The sequence below is a fragment of the Alexandromys fortis genome, unplaced genomic scaffold (assembly GCF_014885135.2).
Source record: "Alexandromys fortis isolate MF-2015 unplaced genomic scaffold, M_Fortis_MF-2015_v1.1 scaffold_208, whole genome shotgun sequence".
NCBI classification, from domain to species: Eukaryota; Metazoa; Chordata; class Mammalia; order Rodentia; family Cricetidae; genus Alexandromys; species Alexandromys fortis.
The window spans coordinates 1,922,986-1,942,122 of record NW_026068082.1 but is presented as its reverse complement, the minus strand read 5'-3'; the positions used below and the strand labels follow the sequence as shown (position 1 = coordinate 1,942,122).

At 47.9% G+C, this 19,137-nt stretch overlaps 1 protein-coding gene across 1 annotated transcript in view; it reads right to left on the bottom strand.

Moving 5' to 3' along the window:
- Positions 1-11,453: 11,453 nt before the first annotated feature.
- Positions 11,454-19,137, bottom strand: part of Tspan11 (tetraspanin 11) — a 66,827-nt gene continuing 59,143 nt past the window's right edge. The window contains exon 8 of the mRNA XM_050122030.1: positions 11,454-14,525. Coding sequence (XP_049977987.1) covers positions 14,466-14,525 — 60 coding nt within the window. The 3' untranslated portion in view covers positions 11,454-14,465. The remainder of the gene's footprint in view (positions 14,526-19,137) is intronic.

Sequence of the window (19,137 nt, the reverse complement as noted above, 5' to 3'; positions counted from 1 at the left end):
TGCTTTCAATGTGTCCAGTTTTGGATAAAGCTCACGGTCCAGCTAGAATTGCTTCCTGTGACCCTCCCCAGACCTATCTAGAGCAAGGAGACAGACAACCTCTCAACTGTTGAGAGTCAACTGGGTCACAGGAATTGGCAAGGATCTTCTCATCTGTCCATTTGCTCTCACAGCTGCCCCCGGGGTAAGGCCACATTTGCTGGTATCTGCCAGGCCAGTTCATAGGTAGTGGGCGCGGTAACTCCTTTTTAGCACTTTAGGCAAATGGACCAAGCCAGAAGAGTCAGGGGTCTTCTGGAGTCTTCTAATGGCAGGTCTGAAGTCAAGAAGATGGGTCTCAGCTCTTCTGTCCATGGAAGAGAGTGGCTTAGATCACTCTGGGGACCCTTTGGTTAATCCCTCGTTAGCCTGTGATGTGGAAGAGCAGCCTCCCATCTGTGCTCAGCAAAGGCAAAGAAGGTCAGCTCAGGAGCAATAGCTAAACAGGCCTGGCACGTAGACAGAAGTTTCTGTCCCGACCAGTCTTACAGTGATTCAGTCCCAAATAAACACACAGGTTTATATTAATAATAAACTGGTTGGCCTATTTCTCAGACTTATTACGAACTAGCTCTTATGACTTAAATTTACCCATAGTTCTTGTCTGTGTTTTGCTATGTGGCTTGGTAATCTTTTCTCAGTAAGGCATTCTCATCTTCCTCTGCGTCTGGCTGGTGACTGTATCTCTGCCTTTCCTCTTCCCAGAATTCTTCTAGTCTGGTTGCCCGCCATTACTTCTTGCCTTGCTACTGGCCAATCAGTGTTTTATTAAACCAATATGAGTGACAAATCTTTACAGTGTACAAGAGCACTATCTTACAGGACTGGCACCCACTGACAATCCAACCAGACCCCAGAAGCCAGACCGGGGTGACACAGACAAGATGCCAAGTCTCTCACAGACAGAAATTCAAACTTACACCCACCTACTACACACACCTACTACAGGGGTGGATGTCACAGAGCTGACCTTTGCCCACAGAACCAGCCATCTAATGGGGTCACAGGAGAAGCCACAAGATTGCCCTTCAATACTAGTAATGCCAATAATGGTATTCTCAGGGTTTGAGATGGCTGTGGGGGTCAGGCAATGACTCTCAATTTGCCCAGTGAGAGCCCTTCTAGAGGAGATACTATTGAGGCTAACAAAGGAATAGTTAACTTGGCCAGGAGTGCAAGGGAGTGTCTGGAAGGACAGACCCCTCTCCTCTGAACCAGCTCAACACCCCAGACTTCCATTCAGGAAGAATAGAACTTCTGAGACTTTAAGCCTAAATAGAGGTATCTAGCCATGGCCTCCAGGGAGATGTCTGGCTGCAGATGAAGCGTGATCAGAGGGGACAGACCCACTGTTCTGGTTTAGATGGGAGATGAGCCCCCAGGACTAATTAGATCTGCTGGGAAGGAAACATTGTCATTCACCCCACATCACACCCCACCTGAACAGGGGCTGACTAATTCTTTGCACTGACAGGTGATTGTATTAGTTACCTGGAAGAAGCACCTTAAGCGGGGAAGGGTTCGTTTGGGCTCACAGTTGAGGGTGCATTTCACCGTGACAGGCCAGGCATGGCAGCAAGATGTGAGGCAGGGGTGTCATACTGTGTTTGTAGTCAGGAAACAGAGAGAATGAATGTTGGTGCTAGGTCAGCGTTCTCTTTTTAACTTGGTCAAGGATCCCAACCCATGTAATGGTGCCGTCCACATTCTGGGTGGGTCTTCTCAGTTACATCCAGAGGTATGTTTTCGTGGTGATCCCAAATCCAGTCAAGTTGACACGCAACATGAACCGTCACAAAGAGAGATTGCAGGGTCTGACTCAGAGTGCAGGAAGTGGCAGTTCTTGTGTTGTTGACATAGTTGGATCTCTGTGTGTGTTTGTATTAAACATTATCCTTGCAAACCACTCCCACAAACATTATTCAGGATCCTCCTGGCCTCAGACATCTTCCTTGTCTTTATGTCTAAGTTTTGCTGTTAGAGATTTACCAGAGAGTGGCAGGGCCATAGTTTGGAAATTTGAAGACCTGGATTTACTTCCTACTCTGCCCCTGGTGTTCATGGGAGCCTCAGGAAGTCTCTGAACTTTTTGCCATCTGCAATATGAAGATTACATAAAATAATTCATCGTCCACAGAGCTTTATCCAACATAAGAACAAAAATCATGGGAGTCGGAGAGATGACTTAGTAGTTAAGAACACTTTCTTCTTTTGCAGAGGACCCAGGTTTGGTTCCCAGCATGCACACGGCAGCTCACAACCATCCATAATTTTAGTTCCAGGGACTCCAACACCATCTTCTGATTTATGTGGGCACCAGGCACACATGTGGTGCACACATGTTCATGGAGGAAAAACACACATAAAAATAAATCTTTCAAATGTTTTTAAAGAAACAAAACATATCACTAGCAGGAAAATGGCTGAATTAAACAAGACAGGGTCACACAAATATCACACATTTTCTCTAGTATTTGGAATCTAGATTTTAATTAAAGGACATAAAAGTATAAGGGGGAACTACAGAGAAAGGAAAGAGATCAGTGAGGGGGAAGAGGGCACAAAACAAATTAATGGAGGCATGACCAAAATATGACCTAACCTTTTTTTATGCAATGAATGTGCGTAATTAAAATTAGAGGGACTGCAGAGATGGCTCAGCAGTTAAGAGCACTATCTGCTCTTTCAAATGTCTCAGATTTGATTCCCAGCATCTACACGGCAGTTCACAACCATCTATAGCTCCAGTTGCAGGGGAAACTGACCCCCTTCTGGCTTCTGCAGATACCAGGCATGTGTATGATGAACAGACTCATGCTGACAAAATACCCACACACATAAGATTAAAATGATAGAAAGATATAGGCATCCAGCGTGTGCAAATACTGAGTCCCCAAACTAAGGCAGAGGCCACAGAAAAGCATCACTCAGACTGAAAGCCAGGGACCAGGGACACAGGAGGCTGATGTGGCGAGAGGAGTAGTTGGAGAGAGACAGAGAGAGAGAGAGAGAGACAAAGGGAGACAGAGAGGAGAGAGAGAGAGAGAGAGAGAGAGAGAGAGAGAGAGAGAGAGAGCACTGAACAGACCTCAGTGACAAGGCATCCCAGGCCTCAGCTCAGCTCCAGCTGGCTCAGCACCACCAGTCAATAATCAACAGAAGTCGGATCAAATAAATGTGGTTCGGACACAAACATAATGACATTGCATTCGTCGCCCCTTCAAGCATTCAGCAAGATTGGGAGGGGACCTGGGTTTTGCTGAGTCTAATGACAGTCATGAGATGGCCCATTGTCTCCTTAAGCCAAGAAAAAGAATGACAGTGCTCAGCAGGCCTGCAGGCCCAGCCTGAAGATTCCCCCCATAAAACACGCCCCTTTGTGCCCTAGGAGCCAACAGAGAGAATCCACTGGAGGTGACCCGAGACATGGGTGGCTCCCTCTCTGCAGCCCTGGGCATAGAATAGAGAGAGAGAAGGTTGAGGAAGCTACACAGTGCTCCTGTCTGGGTCTTGTGGTTAAAACCTGTTGCCCAGATTTTTTTCTGGGTACAGAGTTTTGGAGCTTAGTCTGGGCTGGTTTTCAGTACAGCCCTACACCACGCAGTTAAAGTAAGAAGCAGCTCATGATTTGTAGCTTAGTGACATCAGGAAGCCCCACCCCCACCCCCAGCATTCTGGTCTTTTAACTGATCCTGTCCTGTCTTTCTACACTGAGTTTCTGGAATTTGGATATATCCTTAATATATAGAAATACATTTCCCCAGCAAAGCCCACTCCTCTTCCTGAAGGACTACCATCTGGCCAGCCAGGGCAAGCATGCTGACTGTGGTATCTGGTCCTTAGCTTAGGGTTTTCTAAAGCGGTTAGGGATTTTCAAAGTCTGGTGGGGGGCTGGGGGTGTGGCTCAGTGGTAAGGCACTTGCCTAACTTGTGAAGATCTGGGATGTCATCCCCTAACACCACAAGACCACAACCACCCAGAGACCAGCAGCAGTGGTTTATCACTCTGGGTGGTGGGAATACCTCTTGGCTCTGGTTGACTGCTATGGTGTGAATCTGGAATGTCTTCCACATGTTCATGTCTTGAATGCTTGCTCTCCAGTTTGTGGCTCTATTTCAAAGGCAGTGGAGCCTTCAGGAGTTGGAGCCTGGCTAAGGGAAGGACGAGGGATGTGTCTTGAAGATTAGACTTAACCATGGTGTCAGTCTCTGCTTCCTGTTCAGTCACCATGTGAACAGGCTGCTGCCACACACTGCCACTGCCACAGACTGATGCAACTCCAACATGATGAACTGAAATCCCTCAGAACTTGGGAGCTCATGCAAGCCTCTCCTCTCTTAGGTGGTGCGGGAGAATTGTCTGTATTCTGTCAATCATGTTTTAAATAAACACTGGTTGGCCAAACAGGAAGTATAGGCGGGAAAACCAGACAGGAAGCAAAAATGATGCAATGAGAACAGGAGAATTCTGGGAAGGAGGAAGTTGATTCCTCTCAGTCCTGCACAGATCACCGAGGAAGCAGGATGTGACCTGCCAGCTGAAAAGGGTACTAAGCCATATGGCAAAAATAGATCAGAATAATGGGTTAAATAAGTCATAAGAGCTAATATGAAGCCTGAGCTAATGAGCCAATCAGCTTATAATTTATGGAGACCTTTGTGTGATTTTCTTTGGGGCTAAACAGCTGTAAAAACCAGGCAGGACAGAAAACCCCAACAAGCCAGCTCAGCCCTCATGTTACACTTAGGCATATTGTCATAGTGATGAGAAAAGTAATGCATTGGCTTTGTTAGATTCTTCCTGCGGTGACAGCATTTTCACCATCTGATGGATGGGACGGATTGCAAGCTCTTCCTGATGCCTGATGCAAAGGCTCTGCCTGGGCCCGCAGCTATTGTCTCCTTCCTGATGAAGTCATTAGGGTTCCAACCAGAGACAGAGACAGGAAAATGCAGCAAGTGCTCCCTGTGTGTTTATGGCGGGCGCTTCAGCCTCCATGTGCATCTTTTGTTCATAGCCTGTGAGTCACTATGCAGAGGCAATGGGAACCAGGGTCCCCAGATATGACAGCCTAGGGCCGCCATGAGTACTGGCATCTGCTAGGAAGTGGTGGCATGTGCCAGGCTGGCCTGAAGCCCCTAGGGAGAACTTGACATTGCTGCAGCAGCAGCCTCTTGCTGCCTGCCCTTCTTATCTGCTTCCAGGGCCATTTAGACAACAGCTGAGAACCACCATAGTGCTGCTTGTCTGCAGTGGGGGCCAGCATGGGGTGTTCCTTGCCTTTCTTTGGGTGTGTCTGCATTTCTGTGCACACTCGTGCACCCTCATTGTGATACTGAGGGGTGAGGAGAGATCTCACTTCTGTATGATAGAGGACAGCAAATATGTTGCGGTGGCCCCCCAAAGGGAGTGGCGCCATTAGGAGGTGTGGCCTTGTTGGAGTGGGTGTGTCCTTGTTAGAGTGGGTGTGTCCTTATTGGAGTGGGTGTGGCCTTATTGGAGTGGGTGTAGCCTTGTTGGAGGAAGTGTGTCACTGTGGAGGCAGGCTTTGAGGTTTCACTTATGCTCAAGTCATGCCTGTTGTCTCAGGCCACTTCCTTTTGCCTGTGAGTGAAAATGTAGCCCACTCAACTCTGTCTTCAGCACTGTCTGCCTGGACACCACCATGTCGCCCTATGATGATAATGAACTAAACCTCTGAAAATGGAAGTCTCTCCAATTAAATGTTTTTCTTTATAAGAGTTGCTGTAGTCATGGTGTCTCTTCATAGCAATAAACCCTAAGACATATGTCTTAGGCCAGGGTCACTCCCCCTAACTCTCAAATACCAGAGGGCTCTGCTACAATTGCTCAGGCCCTGGAGCTCCTCTGCAAGGTGGATCCCCACTTAAGGATTTCCTCAGGTGGGACAGTAAGATCTGCTCACAGGGCGAGTGGCCACGCCCCTTCCCGTGCTCACAATGAGTCTTCCTAGGGGCCTCTCGGGTTTCACTCTCCACCCCTGTACCAGGAGTCCCTTAAGTCTTAGGGTCCCATGGGTTCAGTTTACCCTCACCAGACCTCAGCAGCTTCTAGAAAGAATAGTGTATTTAGGAGCTAACGTTTTGTTGTTGTTGTTTGGTTGTTTGTTTTGGTTTTGGTTTCGGTTGTATTATCTTTTACCTCTGCACTGGGTGAACTGGTGTCTGAGCAAAAACATTCAGGTCTGGTTTTCTTTTGTGTTTTTCTGTTTTGTTTTTTAAATTATTACATTTGTGGTGGGTACACGCATGTTGTGACTTACAAGCAGAGAGCAGAGGACAACTTTTAAGAGTTAGTTCTCAAACTCATGGAAACTAAACAATCCTCTACTGAATAAAAACTGGGTCAAGACAGAAATAAAGAAATTAAAGACTTTCTAGAATTCAATGAAAATGAATACACAGCATACCCAGACTTGTGGGACACAATGAAAGTCGTGCTCAGAGGAAAGTTCACAGCACTAAGTGTCTACATAAAAAAGCTGGAGAGATCTCACACCAGCAACTTAGGAACACCTAAAAGCTCTAGAACAAAAAGAAGTAAGCACACCCAAGAGGAGTAGACAGCAGGAAGTAATCGAACTGAGGGCCAAAATCAATAAAATAGAAACAAAGAGGACAATACAAAGAATCAATGAAACAAAGAGTCGATTCTTTGAGAAAATTAACAAAATAGACAAACCCTTATCCTAACTAACTTAAAGTCACAGAGAGAATATCCAAATTAACAAAATCAGAAATGAAAATGGGAACATAATAACAGATACCAAAGAAATCCAAAGAATCACTAGGTCATATTTTAAAAGCCTGTACTCCACAAAATTGGAAAATCTAAAATAAATGAATAATTTTCTCAATATATACCACTCACCAAAGTTAAATCAAGATCAAATAAACAACTTAAATAGATCTATAACCCCTAAGATTGTTTTAGTACAGAGTTCTACAAGACTTTCAAAGTAGAGCTAATGCCAATATTTCTCAAGTTATTGCACAAAATAGAAACAGAAGGAGCATTGCCAAATTTATTTTATGAGGCCACAGTCACCCCAATACCCAAACCACACAAAGATTCAGCAAAGAAAAAGAATTACAGACCATTTTCCCTTATGAGCATCGATACAAAAATACTAAATAAAATATTCACAAACTGAATCTAAGAACACATCAAAAAATCATCCACCTTGATCAAATAGGCTTCATTTCAGAGATTGAGGGATGGTTCGATATATGAAAATCTACCAATGTAATCAATCTGAAAGTAAAAAATAAAACCACATGATCATCTCATTAGATGCTGAAAAAGCCTTTGACAAAAATCCAACACTCCTTCATGAAAAAAGTCTTGGAGAGATCAGTGACACAAGGAACATACCTAAACATAATAAAGGCAATATATAGCAAGCCAATAGCCAACATCAAATTAAATGAACGGAAACTCAAAGCAGTCCAACTAAAGTCAGGAAAAGACAAGGCTGTTCACTCTTTCCGTGTCTATTCAATATAGTACTTGAAGTTCTAGCTAGAGCAGTAAAACAACTGAAGGTAGCCAAGGAAATACAAATTAGAAAGGAAGAAGTCAAAGTATTGGTATTTGCATATGATATGATGGTATGCATAAGTGACCCCAAAAATTCTATCAGAGAACTAGCACGACATTTTCAGTCAAGTGGCTAGATACAAGATTAACTTTTTTAAAAAAATCAGTAATCCCTATATACAAATGACAGAGTGAGAACAAAATCGGGGAACCAACACCCTTTTCAATAGCCATGAACAATATGAAGTATCTTGGTAACCAATCAAATGAAAGACATGTATGACAAATGCTTCAATGATTTGAAGAAAGAAATTTAAGAAGAAATATCAGAAAATGGAAAGATCTCCCATGCTCATGAATCAGTAGGATTAACATAGTAAAAATAGCCATTCTTACCAAAAGCAATCTACAAATTCAACACAATTCTTTATAGATGTTGAAAGGACAATACTCAACTTCATATGGAAAGCCAAAACATAAGAAATCTAAGCCAATCCTGAACAATAACAGAATGTCTGGATGTATCACCATCCCTGATTTCAAACTATTTTATGGAGCTATAGTAATAAAAACCACATGGTATTGGCATAAGAACAGACAGGTTGATCAATGACATTGAACTGAAAACCACACACCTACAGACACCCAATTTTTGATAAAGAAGCCAGGTATATACAATGGGGAAAAAGCATCTTCAATAAATGGTGCTGGTCTAACTGGATGTTGGTATATAGAAGAATGCAAACAGATCTATATTATCATCCTGGACAAAACTGAAGTCCTTCAACACAAAACCAGAAACATTAACCCTGATAGAAGAGAAAGTGGGGAATAGTCTTGAATGCATTGGCACAGGAGACAGCTTCTTGAGCAGAATACCAGTAGCACAGGCACTAAGATCTACAATTAGTAAATGGGACCTTATGAAACTGAAACTCTTCTATAAGGCAAAGGACACCATCAACAGGACAAAATGGCACACTACAGAATGGAAAAAGATCTTTACCAACTCCACATCTGACAGAGGGTTAATATCCAAAGCATATAAAGAACTCAAGAAACTAGATAGACATCAACAAACCAAACAATTCAATTAAAAATGGGGCACAGAACTAAACAGAATTCTCAATAGAGGAATCTCAAATGGCCGAGAAGCACTTAAAGAAATGTTAAACATTCTTAGCCAGTGCGGAAATGGAAAATCAAAATGACTTTGAGATTTCATCTGTCAGAATGTCTAAGATCAAAGACACAAGTGATGGCTCATGCTGTCGAGCAAGGGGCACAGTCCTCCATTGCTGGTGGGAGTGCAAACTTGTATAGCCACTATGGAAATCAATGAAGTTTCTCAGAAAAATTGGGAATTGAACTACCTCAGGACCCAGCTATATCACTCTTGGGCATATACCCAACAGATACTCTACTATACCACGAGGACACTTGCTCAACTATGTTCCTAGAAGCTTTATTTGCAATAGCCAGAAACTGGAAACAACCTAGATGTCCCCCAGCTGAAGAATGGATAAATAAAGTGCGGTACATAATGGAGTTTAGTCAGCTGTTAAAAAAATAACATCATGAAATTTGCAGGCAAATGTGTGGAACTAGAAAAAAAAAACATCCTGAGTGAGGTAACCCAGACAGATAACCCAGAAAGACAAACATGCTATGTACTCACTTATAAGTAAATATTAGCTGGTAATTAAATGACAATCATGCTATAATCCACAGACCCAGAGAGACTAAGTAACAAGGAAAGCTCAAGGTGGGGGTGGGGGACATGGATCTCCAGGTAAGGGGAAATAGATTTTGTGGGTGAACTGGCAGGGCTAGGGGTGGGAATGGAAGGGCTCAGGTGGTGGGAGATGGATAGAGGAGATTACTGAGAGAGATGACTGGAACTGGGAGGTGTTTCAGGGGGCAAGGTAGAAACCCAGTACCATGGAAACTCCTGGAATCTATGAGGGTGACCCTTGTGAGGACTCCTAGTAACGGAGGCTACAGAGCCTGAGCCAGCTATCTACTGTAACCAGGCAAGGCTTCCAGTGGTGAGACTGGGGCACCAACTCAGTCACAAAACCTTCAGCCTACAATATGCCCTGCCTGGGACAATGGCAAAGGAATTACGGAAGTTGCCAACCAATGTCTAGTCAAATTTGTGGCTCATATCACATGAGGGAAACCATGTTCAACACTGTCTGGATGACCAGGAACCAGAGTCTGCAAAGCCTAGAGACCCAGGGTAGAACCAAACATGACTGGCAAAAAAATAAAAATAAAATAAAAATCAATGAAATGATTCCTAATGATGTTCTGCCACACTCATAGATTGGTGCCTAGTCCAGTCATTACCAGAGAGGATGCTTTGGCAGCTGATGGGATCATATGCAGAGATTCACAGCTCAACATTAGGTGGAGAGAGAGCAGAGGTTGGAAGTCTCCATCGGGTCACTCCCCTTAGAACTCAGGGAACACCACTAAAGGTAGGGAAGAAGGACTTGTGGGGGCACTCCGGGAGAGCATAGGATTCACAGAGACCGAGGCAGCAGTCACGGAGACTGCATGGGTCTGAGCTAGGTCCTCTGCATATATGTTAATGGTTGTTGGCTTGGAGTTTGGGGGGGAGGGCTCCTGACAGTGGGAGTGGGGGTGTTGCTCTCTGTCTGATCTTGGGACACTTTTCCTCTTACTGGATTGCCACATCCAGCCTGGATGTGAGTGTTTGTGTCTGGCCTAGTTGCATCTTATGCTGTATTTGGTTGATTGGGATGGGGTGGGGGCAGCAGCCTGGGGGCGGGGCGAGGGGAGGTGAGGAGAACTAGGAGAAGTAGAGGGAGGGGAAGCTGCAGTCAGCATGTAATATATGAGAGCAGAATGAAAAAAAAAAGTCACTTCTCACCTTGGCTTGGTGGCATGTGCCCCTACCCACTGAGACATCTCACCAGCTCCCGTTTTGTTTTTATTATTTTTTTATTTTATTACTTTCATTTTGGAAGATAGGGTGGGTCTTATTATTTATCCCTGGCTTGCCTGAAGCTCACTATTATGGACCAGTCTGGATACAAACTCAGAGAGATCCACCTGCCTCTGCCTCCTGGGTGCTGGGATTAAAAGTGTGCACCACCACAACTGGCATTTTTATCCAACCCCGGCCATGTATATGTGTGTGTGTGTGTGTGTGTGTGTGTGTGTGAGAGAGAGAGAGAGAGAGAGAGAGAGAGAGAGAGAGAGAGAGAGAGAGAGAATCCATGGTCCATGGTGCGTGTGTGGAAAGCAGGAGGCAGATTTGGGTGTTAGGTTCTCTCCTTTCACAACTGAGGATCCAGCTCAGGTTGTCATGTGTATGCAAAGAGAGCTTTTACGTGCGGAGTCGTCTCATATATCCTGATTTTTTTTTAAAGCAGACTGCTATACTAGCTCAGGGTGGCTTGGAACTCACTAAGTAACCCAGCCAGGCCTCAAACTTTGAGTAATCCCCCTGCCTCAGCCTCTGGAGTACTACCACAGGAGGAGGTGGATTTGGTGGCTGTCATGGTGGAGGCAGGTGGCAGGTGGCGGGGATCTATGAACATACTCACTGGCTGGGGACAGGAAGCCGTAAGCAAACCCCACTTGTTTCAGCTCAGCCCTGCGGCCCAAAGGGCCAGATTAATGACACTCATGAGCAGAAGAGATCCTTCCAGACAAGTAAGCCGTGAGATGATGAATGAGGGGGCAGCAGACTTCTGATGGCTGTGGTCAGCAGGCACTGGAGGGAAGCCATGGCCAACACAGAAGCTCCAGTGGGGGTGTAATGCAGTTGATGGACAGAGGACCCAGGGTCTCCCTGCAACACCAAGTCAGCAGAAGGCACTCTGGTACAAGTCCTTTATTATCGAGTCCGTTAGCACAAGGCACCAAGCTTACGGTGAGGTGCATCTCACATCTGGAGTTTCGCTGTAAGCAGTAGCTAAAGGCAGTTTCTGCCTTTGTAGGAGATCTGATGTCTCACATCCATGGGCCAGCTAGATCCAGGAGCCCATCTGGCCTCCTGACAATGGGGTCCCTGGAATTTCCGTCAGTACTGGCGTAGGGAGGGAACAGGTTTCACAGGTGTGTAAGCCGGAGGGGAAGGATGAGGGAGCCTTGATTTCTGGCTAGACATGTTAGAGTGGCAGGGGCACAGCAGGGCCACCCCACGGCACAGAGAAGAAGCTGGGATCTTGGAGTGTAAGGGCAGGAGTGCCAAGCAGGCTCTCTCGAGAGGCATATGCTTGGCTGGTTGGAAGCCACTCAGTGGTTGACGTCATTTCACCCTCCCTGTGGACCTAGTGGGAACAGTCTCAAGCAGCTCCATGTGTGACTCGGGTCAGATGACCTGAATGACTTTTGTCTTTTGAGGGTTCTGACATCTGAAGGTAGCTGTGTCCTCATGTGGTCCATGTGGTCCACACTGTGGGTTGGTGTGGTAGCCAGGTCGTGGCATCACCACCTGGGAACTTAGCAGACATGCCAGCTGTTGGCTCTGTCCTTCCTTAGAGCAACTATGGGGAGGTAATATGCTGCTCTGAAGGTTCCCCTGGAGGTGCTAAGGGGAGAGCAAGTGTAAGACATGCCACACTGGTCACCGATGGCCTAACTGCCACCCGGAAGTCACAAGATGGCTACGTTCCCTTCTGAGCAGCTTTGGCTGCCCTCCCTTCTCTTGCCCCTTTGCCCCAGCCCTGAAAAGCCAATAAGCAGAGGGCATTTTCAAAGCTGGTAGGGTTCTAACTGGTCCATTCATTCCCTTGACTTCAAAACCCTGGAAGCTGTTCAGAGTGGCGGGTTCTGAGCTCCCAGTGGCTCATCACACGGGCCTGCTGCACATCCTCCAGACAGCCAGAGCCTTTCGGATATGAACCTCTATGACCCTGCGAGGGGTGAGGGGGCTCAAGACAGAAGTCACCTTGTGTCCACTCCAGAGCCCAGAAATAACAAATGTTTAATATAGGATAGGGGAGGCGTTAAGGCTGCCACTATTTGGCCATACCACCTAGAACACTGTTCTTGAATGCCAACCTGGCAGCTGGTGCTGGGGGGAGGGGCTTCTAGCTCTACTTTCTTTGGGTCCACCTGGCTGGTGCCCTGACAGCTGATGCCTGAGGCCACAGTATCCCTTTGTATATTACCATTTCCCTCAGAGCCTCTTCAGGAGGAATGTGGTTTGGGCCCTACATCTTTTGTTTAATCCCCTCTATCTGAGTCTTATAGGTCTATAAGCTTGGAGATCAAAGTGAGCCTTCGAATAGCTGCAAGAATCTGGGAAGGTGGAGGGCAGCTAAGATTTTCTCTCGGCCATAATGTAGTCTAGGATTTTTGGGAGTGTCTTTTTTTTTTTCTTCTTCTTCTTCTGAGTTTGTACAGGCAACCCAGGGCCCTTCAGGCAGATGACATAAGCCAGCCTGGGGCTCCACGTAGTCCCCCGGAGAATCCCAGAGAAGAAGAGGCTGACCCAAGAGAGGCTGATGTTCCCGTTGTTGGTGCAACTACTTCCTGCCCTGAGAATGGAATTTTAGACCTGTGCTGGGGCTGCAACCAGTGGCCCTTCGTTCCCTTATGTACAACTGGGAGCTCATCTCCCTGCAACAACGGACCCAGCTCAGCAGGATCTGGGTGCATGGCGGTAAGAACTGGGTCAGACAGAAGGCAAGTCGTAAGTGCGTTTGGTTAATGAGATGCCAACTTGTTCATTGTGGAGAGGTGAGCAAGACCCATGTGGAGCTGAGGCTGGTTTGGAGTCCTGGTGCACAAAGCTGCCCAAGCCATGATCAATGAAGAGGGGATCCCCTATGGTCTGTACCCTATGTCTATACTCCCTATGGTAGTGGTTGATATCTACTCCCAACTTTTGATTTTTTCTAGGATTTTCTTTCTGTCTACTTTAATGTGTGGGGAGTTCTTCCCGAATAGTCTCTATTTCATTCAATGACTAGAGAGAGAGGAGGAGAGAACCGTATTACTCCGGAATGATGGGGAAGGAAGCAGAGAACACAGTGGAAGGGAAATGGGGCCATGAAGGCACCAGGAAATGGGGTGCAGGCAGAGTACCTCCTTCCCCACAGCTTCCTCTTTTCGGCAGCCCTGACGTAACAGCCCGAGGTGTGGGCCACTAGGGAAGAGCTTTTCCCACTAATTCACTAACATTTTAAACCTTGCATTCTGGGAGTCCATGCTGCGAAGAGGACATTACCGGGGGCTGGGGCTCGTGATTATCATGTGACTCTCAGGTGCCGCACACCCAGCTGTAACCAACCTGCCTCTTTAAGTGCCCTGTCCTGGTGGCTTTAGCTGCCCCATCTTAGATGACCCCTGACCAAGGCCCTACAGGAAAGGCATGGCCGGTTACTGGTGGGAAGATCCAAAACCAGCTAAGTTTTGGGAGGGGTGAGCTAACCCAGTCTGCCTGAAGTGGTGCTTTTCTCTGAGTAGAGCTGACTGGGACCCAATGTCAGTGGGAATTACACACCAAGCCCTGCAGGAGTCTTGGGAAGACCCATCTGCCATCCTTCTAGTCCAGACTCAGGCATTGAGATAGTGCAGAGGGAGCTGAGCTCTGGCCCTCCTGGAGTCCATAGGGATCTGTGCCTGGCAAAGGCCTCCGGCAGCCTCTTGCCAGAACCATCCCCTGCCAAAGATTCTGGCAGTGAATGAGTGCTTGGAAATGGAGGAGTGAGCCGAGGTCCCTGCCCCAGCGGGACTCCCAGGAGCCACAACCACAGGCAGCTGGTGGGCTCTGCATAGGGTTGAGGGAGTCATGACCCAACTGCTGACTTTGCAGGCCTGGTTCAGGATGTGGGGATGTGGGCTCTCGTGTGGGGCAGTCAGCAGGCTACTGGGGCATCCTTTAGTAAAAGTGTTGCTGGAGCCTTCGGTGTAAGCAGCAGGTGAGAACCATCCCGCAGATCTGCCAGATGGAGAGAACAGAGAGCAAAGGCGTGAGAACCCCGTAGGCTGCTGGCTGAGTGCTGGGAGTCAGTTGCTCACACTGGAGTGATCTACACCCCTTCGAACCCTACCCATCTGGAAGGGTCTGCTTTTCTCATAGGACCCCAGGAGATGCTGATGAGGCCAGGGGAAGCTCTGACTTCTGTGCTAGAATGGGCTTGAATCACGAGCCTGGTTACACGACACATTTCAATCCTGTGGGTCTGGGTCGGGGTCCAGAGGCTGCTGTCCTTCCCAGAACCCACCCGGTCTGGGCTACTGACCTGTGGACCCAGAGGTTCTCTCTAGACAGCTCTGCTCATCTGGTTCTTCTGTGATGATGTTCCCACTCACGCCAGAGCTGTCAAAATCATCTCTGCTTCCTGCTGTCCTAGGGCTCCAAAACCAAACCAAAGCCCTCCACAATTCGGGGAAGAGCACTCAGTGTTCCTATGAGTTAGCGTGGGGGACTCTGGCATCCTGCCTTCCAGTACACCTACCGAGCCCACGGACTGAACAAGGACACAGAGGGTCCCACCTGCCCAGTTTCCCCTTTGGTCCCCATTCCCAGATTACAGAGGACCTGTATTCTCCACCCCATGCTCTTTACTCTCCCACCCCTGAAGCTGCCCCTTTCCCCTCTCCTCCTTCCCACCCAGGGATGTCTTGAGGACAAGGAGATGGGTTGTGTCAGAACAAGGTGCCCCATTGCTGTCATCCTGATCCTGATGGTGACAGTATAGTTACTTGGTCTCCACTCTGTGTGTAGGACAGGAGCCCTGAGTAGCAGTCACACAACGGTCACATGGCACAGGGTTGAAAGCGAGTGTCTCTATGTAAGGGATTATCCTGTCTTTCTTTGGCTTATTTTACAGACCTGGCCTTGGCTGTGCAGGCCTGGGTGCCAGTGGAGCTCCAGCCAGAGTAGGACTAGCCCCATGAAGATGAGCATAGGCTGAGACAGTTGCCTGTTGTCAGGTTATCTTCTGGTCATCAAGGACGGGTTTATCTCTTCACTTTGCTCCCCACTCTCCGGCCACAGGCCCAGCAGGGTCAATAGTTGAGGTTATACATGCCGCTTTCCGGTTTAGCCTCAGTGCTAAGAGTCGGGCTAATCCACCTGGGGACTCAGGCTCAGAAGCCCACAGGTGGCTTAAGAGGTTATCTCTCCTCCACGGCTTTAAGAAGGCACAGGCACAGTGATCCACAGTGTGGATCACTGCTGGCCCAGGGGTTGTGGCACGTTCCTGTCTCCATCTCATGGTTGGGTGCTTTTCCCATGGGTTCTCGGGGTCTCTCTCACGCACACAAAGGGGCAGGCGGGAGGAACCTCTTGGTCTGGTCTATGTGTGTTGTAGGCTGTATGTATCCACTTTTGCTCAGCATGCAATTAACTCTAGATGGTCCTGTAGGAGCTGAACACTCTGGCCTGCATCATGCATTTGAGATGGATCCTTCAACAGTCATAGCAAGTGCAAGGGGGTAGGCACTCTCATCAAAACATGTCCATGCCCATGCAAAGATGCATGTGCCTACATACTTCACCCTGAACTCTGTGGAAGGATACACTTATTAATGTATGCACAGGTCCACACGTGCAGGCATACATGCACACATTCCTCACCCGAACTCTGTAGATTCACTTATTAATGTGTGCACAGGTCCATACATGCATGCATACACGCACACATTCCTCACCCTGAACTCTGTAGAAGGATACACTTGTTAATGTGTGCACAGATCCACACATGCATGCATACATGCACACATTTCTTACCCTGAACTGTACAATGTGATAAACACACACACACACACACACACACACACACACACACACGATGGAGGAAGGTCATTGGTTAAAAAATAAAGAAACTGCTTGGCCCTCATAGGCTAGAACATAGGTGGTGGGGTAAACAGAACAGAATGCTGGGAGGAAGAGGAAGTGAGGTAAGACGCCTCAGACAGACGCCATGCAGCTCTCTCCAGGGCAGATGCGATGCAGCCAGCCACCAGGTCAGACATGCTGAATCTTTCCTGGTAAGAGCACCTCGTGGTGCTACACAGATTATTAGAAATGGGTTAAGAGGCTGAAACTAATGGGCCAGGCAGTGTTTAAAAGCATACAATTTGTGTGTTGTTATTTCAGGGTATAAGCTAGCCAAGCGGCCAGGAGCCGGGCTGTGGGAAGAGGCCTGCAGCTCCTACAACACACACATGCACACACAGTCATGTGTGCATACACATCTACCCTGAAGTGCACAGAGGGTAAAGGCCAGTAGCCCACTAGGTCCCAAATGAGTACCAGTATCTCCTTTTGACAGAGGTCACAGAGAAGCCAGCATGGATGGTCCAAGCAGCCAGCATGGTAGCATGAAACAACAGAGAAGTTCCTGGAGAGAGCAAAAATAGCTGAGGGTAGCCTATCTCCTGAGTTTGGCTCCTGCTACCAACTCCACTTGCATAGGACATAGGGCTCCCTTGGGGGAGCTGCTCCGAACAGTACTTGACTGCACGTGGGTGTTTTTAACAGGGAGGTGCCTCCTCTGTGTGCGAGGACAGCCCCCCCAAAGATTCCTGGGCTACTATAACCTTTTTCAAGTTTCCCAGTTAGAATATTCTATAAATTGCTTTCTAAGATTATGCCACAGTGGAAAGCCACCCACAAGAGAGGAAGCTGGTGGAGAAGAAAGAGCACCAGGAATAGGAGGGAGGCCTGGCGGGCTCTGCCACAGTGGCTGTGTGATCTTCAGAGAGCGACTTTCCATCTCTCGCACTAGTTAGTCATATTCAATGGAGATGAATAAGATGGGCCCAGCAGCCCTCTCTGGCCTGAGTGAGCACACATTTGATGACCTGACAGGATCCGCAGTGTATGGAGTCCCACGGCGAGGCTACGACAAGCCCGGAAGTGCTACTGAGAGGAACCAGCGTGTGCCCAGAGGACAACCTCTCTGAGGGGAGGGGCTCTTCCTTCTAGCACCCCTGACACTCAGCTCCTGCTCCAGCTTGCTGTCCTCGAGACAGCTCTCCGTGAAGGCCACCACTGGGCCATCCCATCTGCGTTCAGAGGCTTCCGGTGGGCCTCTTTGTAAATGCTACCCACAGTCCCCATCTTGCCGCTAAGACTCTCAGGGAAAGCCCCCATGTGACTTTCTTCTCTCGCCTCCGAAGCCCTCCACACCTTATCTCTAGCTTCAGTCATCTCCTCTGGAGTCCCTGAGATCTGAGGAAGTTGGAAGATATACTGAGGTCTGGGGGCCACCTTGGCCATTGGATGTATATGCATTGGAGCATAGCCCCGGGTCTTGGGTGGGTTCAAAATATGCCTGAGGGGTTCTACAATGTGGCCAAGGTGATAATTTCTCCTGAGCACACACGCCACGGTGTAAGTACATCATTTCCCCGAGATGTACATCTTGGCTTACATGTCCGTGAGGCAGTGATGGACAGGCCACCAGACACCTGGCTGAAATTAGAGCGACAGCCTTGTACACTTGCCTAGTTTCCAGAGTTCACAGAGCATCTGTCTAAGGTGGCTGGTCAGTGAGCTGGGACCATAGAAACATAAGGTTGCTAAGGGATGGGACAGAGAAGCAGATTCCACCTTGTAGAAGAAGCCATACATGTACTTCAGGGCCATGAGATCAGGGAGTGGTGGGCTGTTTCAATGGCCAGCAGCTCCTGCCTTCTGTGCCTAACAGACTGGTCTCCTAGGTAACAATGTCCACTAATGGCTGCTTTTTCAAAAACTGTCCAGTCTCTCTATCCTACTGAGAAGAAAACCAAGAGACACACCATCTCAGAATGATATCCTGACCTTGGTGCTTGTGTGTGTGTGTGTGTGTGTGTGTGTGTGTGTGTGTGTGCGCGCGCGTGCGCGCGTGCATGCGTGTATGTTTGTGTGCATGTGTGTAGGGACATGGTGTCTCCTCTGTCTGGAAGAAACACTACTCTTCTGGGGAATAAGGGCTGATTTGGGCCCTTTCTCTAGGCTGCCTGGAAGACTGGGTAGATTAATGTCCATGTCCGGCCAGTAGAGGGCACTCTAACCGAGGTTTGGCCATTACCACCTCAGCTTCTCTCACAAGTGAGAAACCAGGGCAAGGGATGAGATGCAGAGTCATAGCAGGGAGAGGTGTCATACCTGCAGGAATATTGCCTGCCCAGTGGTCTGGCGCCTGGACATTAGACTTACACAGCAGCACTGAACTGCTCTGACTTTGAGCTCTAAGCCTTTGCTGCCCTGTCCCTGGTCCTCAGGTTCATTACCTTTGACTATAGTTTCTGCAGACAGATGCCAGGACGACGTGGACAGAGGTGGACCAGGCCTCGTCAGTGTCTTTCCAGGGCAGTCCCTTAAAAACCTGTGTGATGGGTCTCAGGGAACACCAGTGAGCCGGAAGCTGGAGTGATGGGTAACCCCTGCCTGGACCCAGAAGCAACTCTGGGTTCAGTACAAGGAAAATGCAAGGGCTATGTAGTGTCCCTGGGCCCCCTAGTCTAGCAGCAAGGAGGCCAAGGAGTCAGTGGGGAGTTTTTGAGAGATAATGGACCTGTGTGGAAATAAAAGCTATGAGCATCTTTTATGGGCA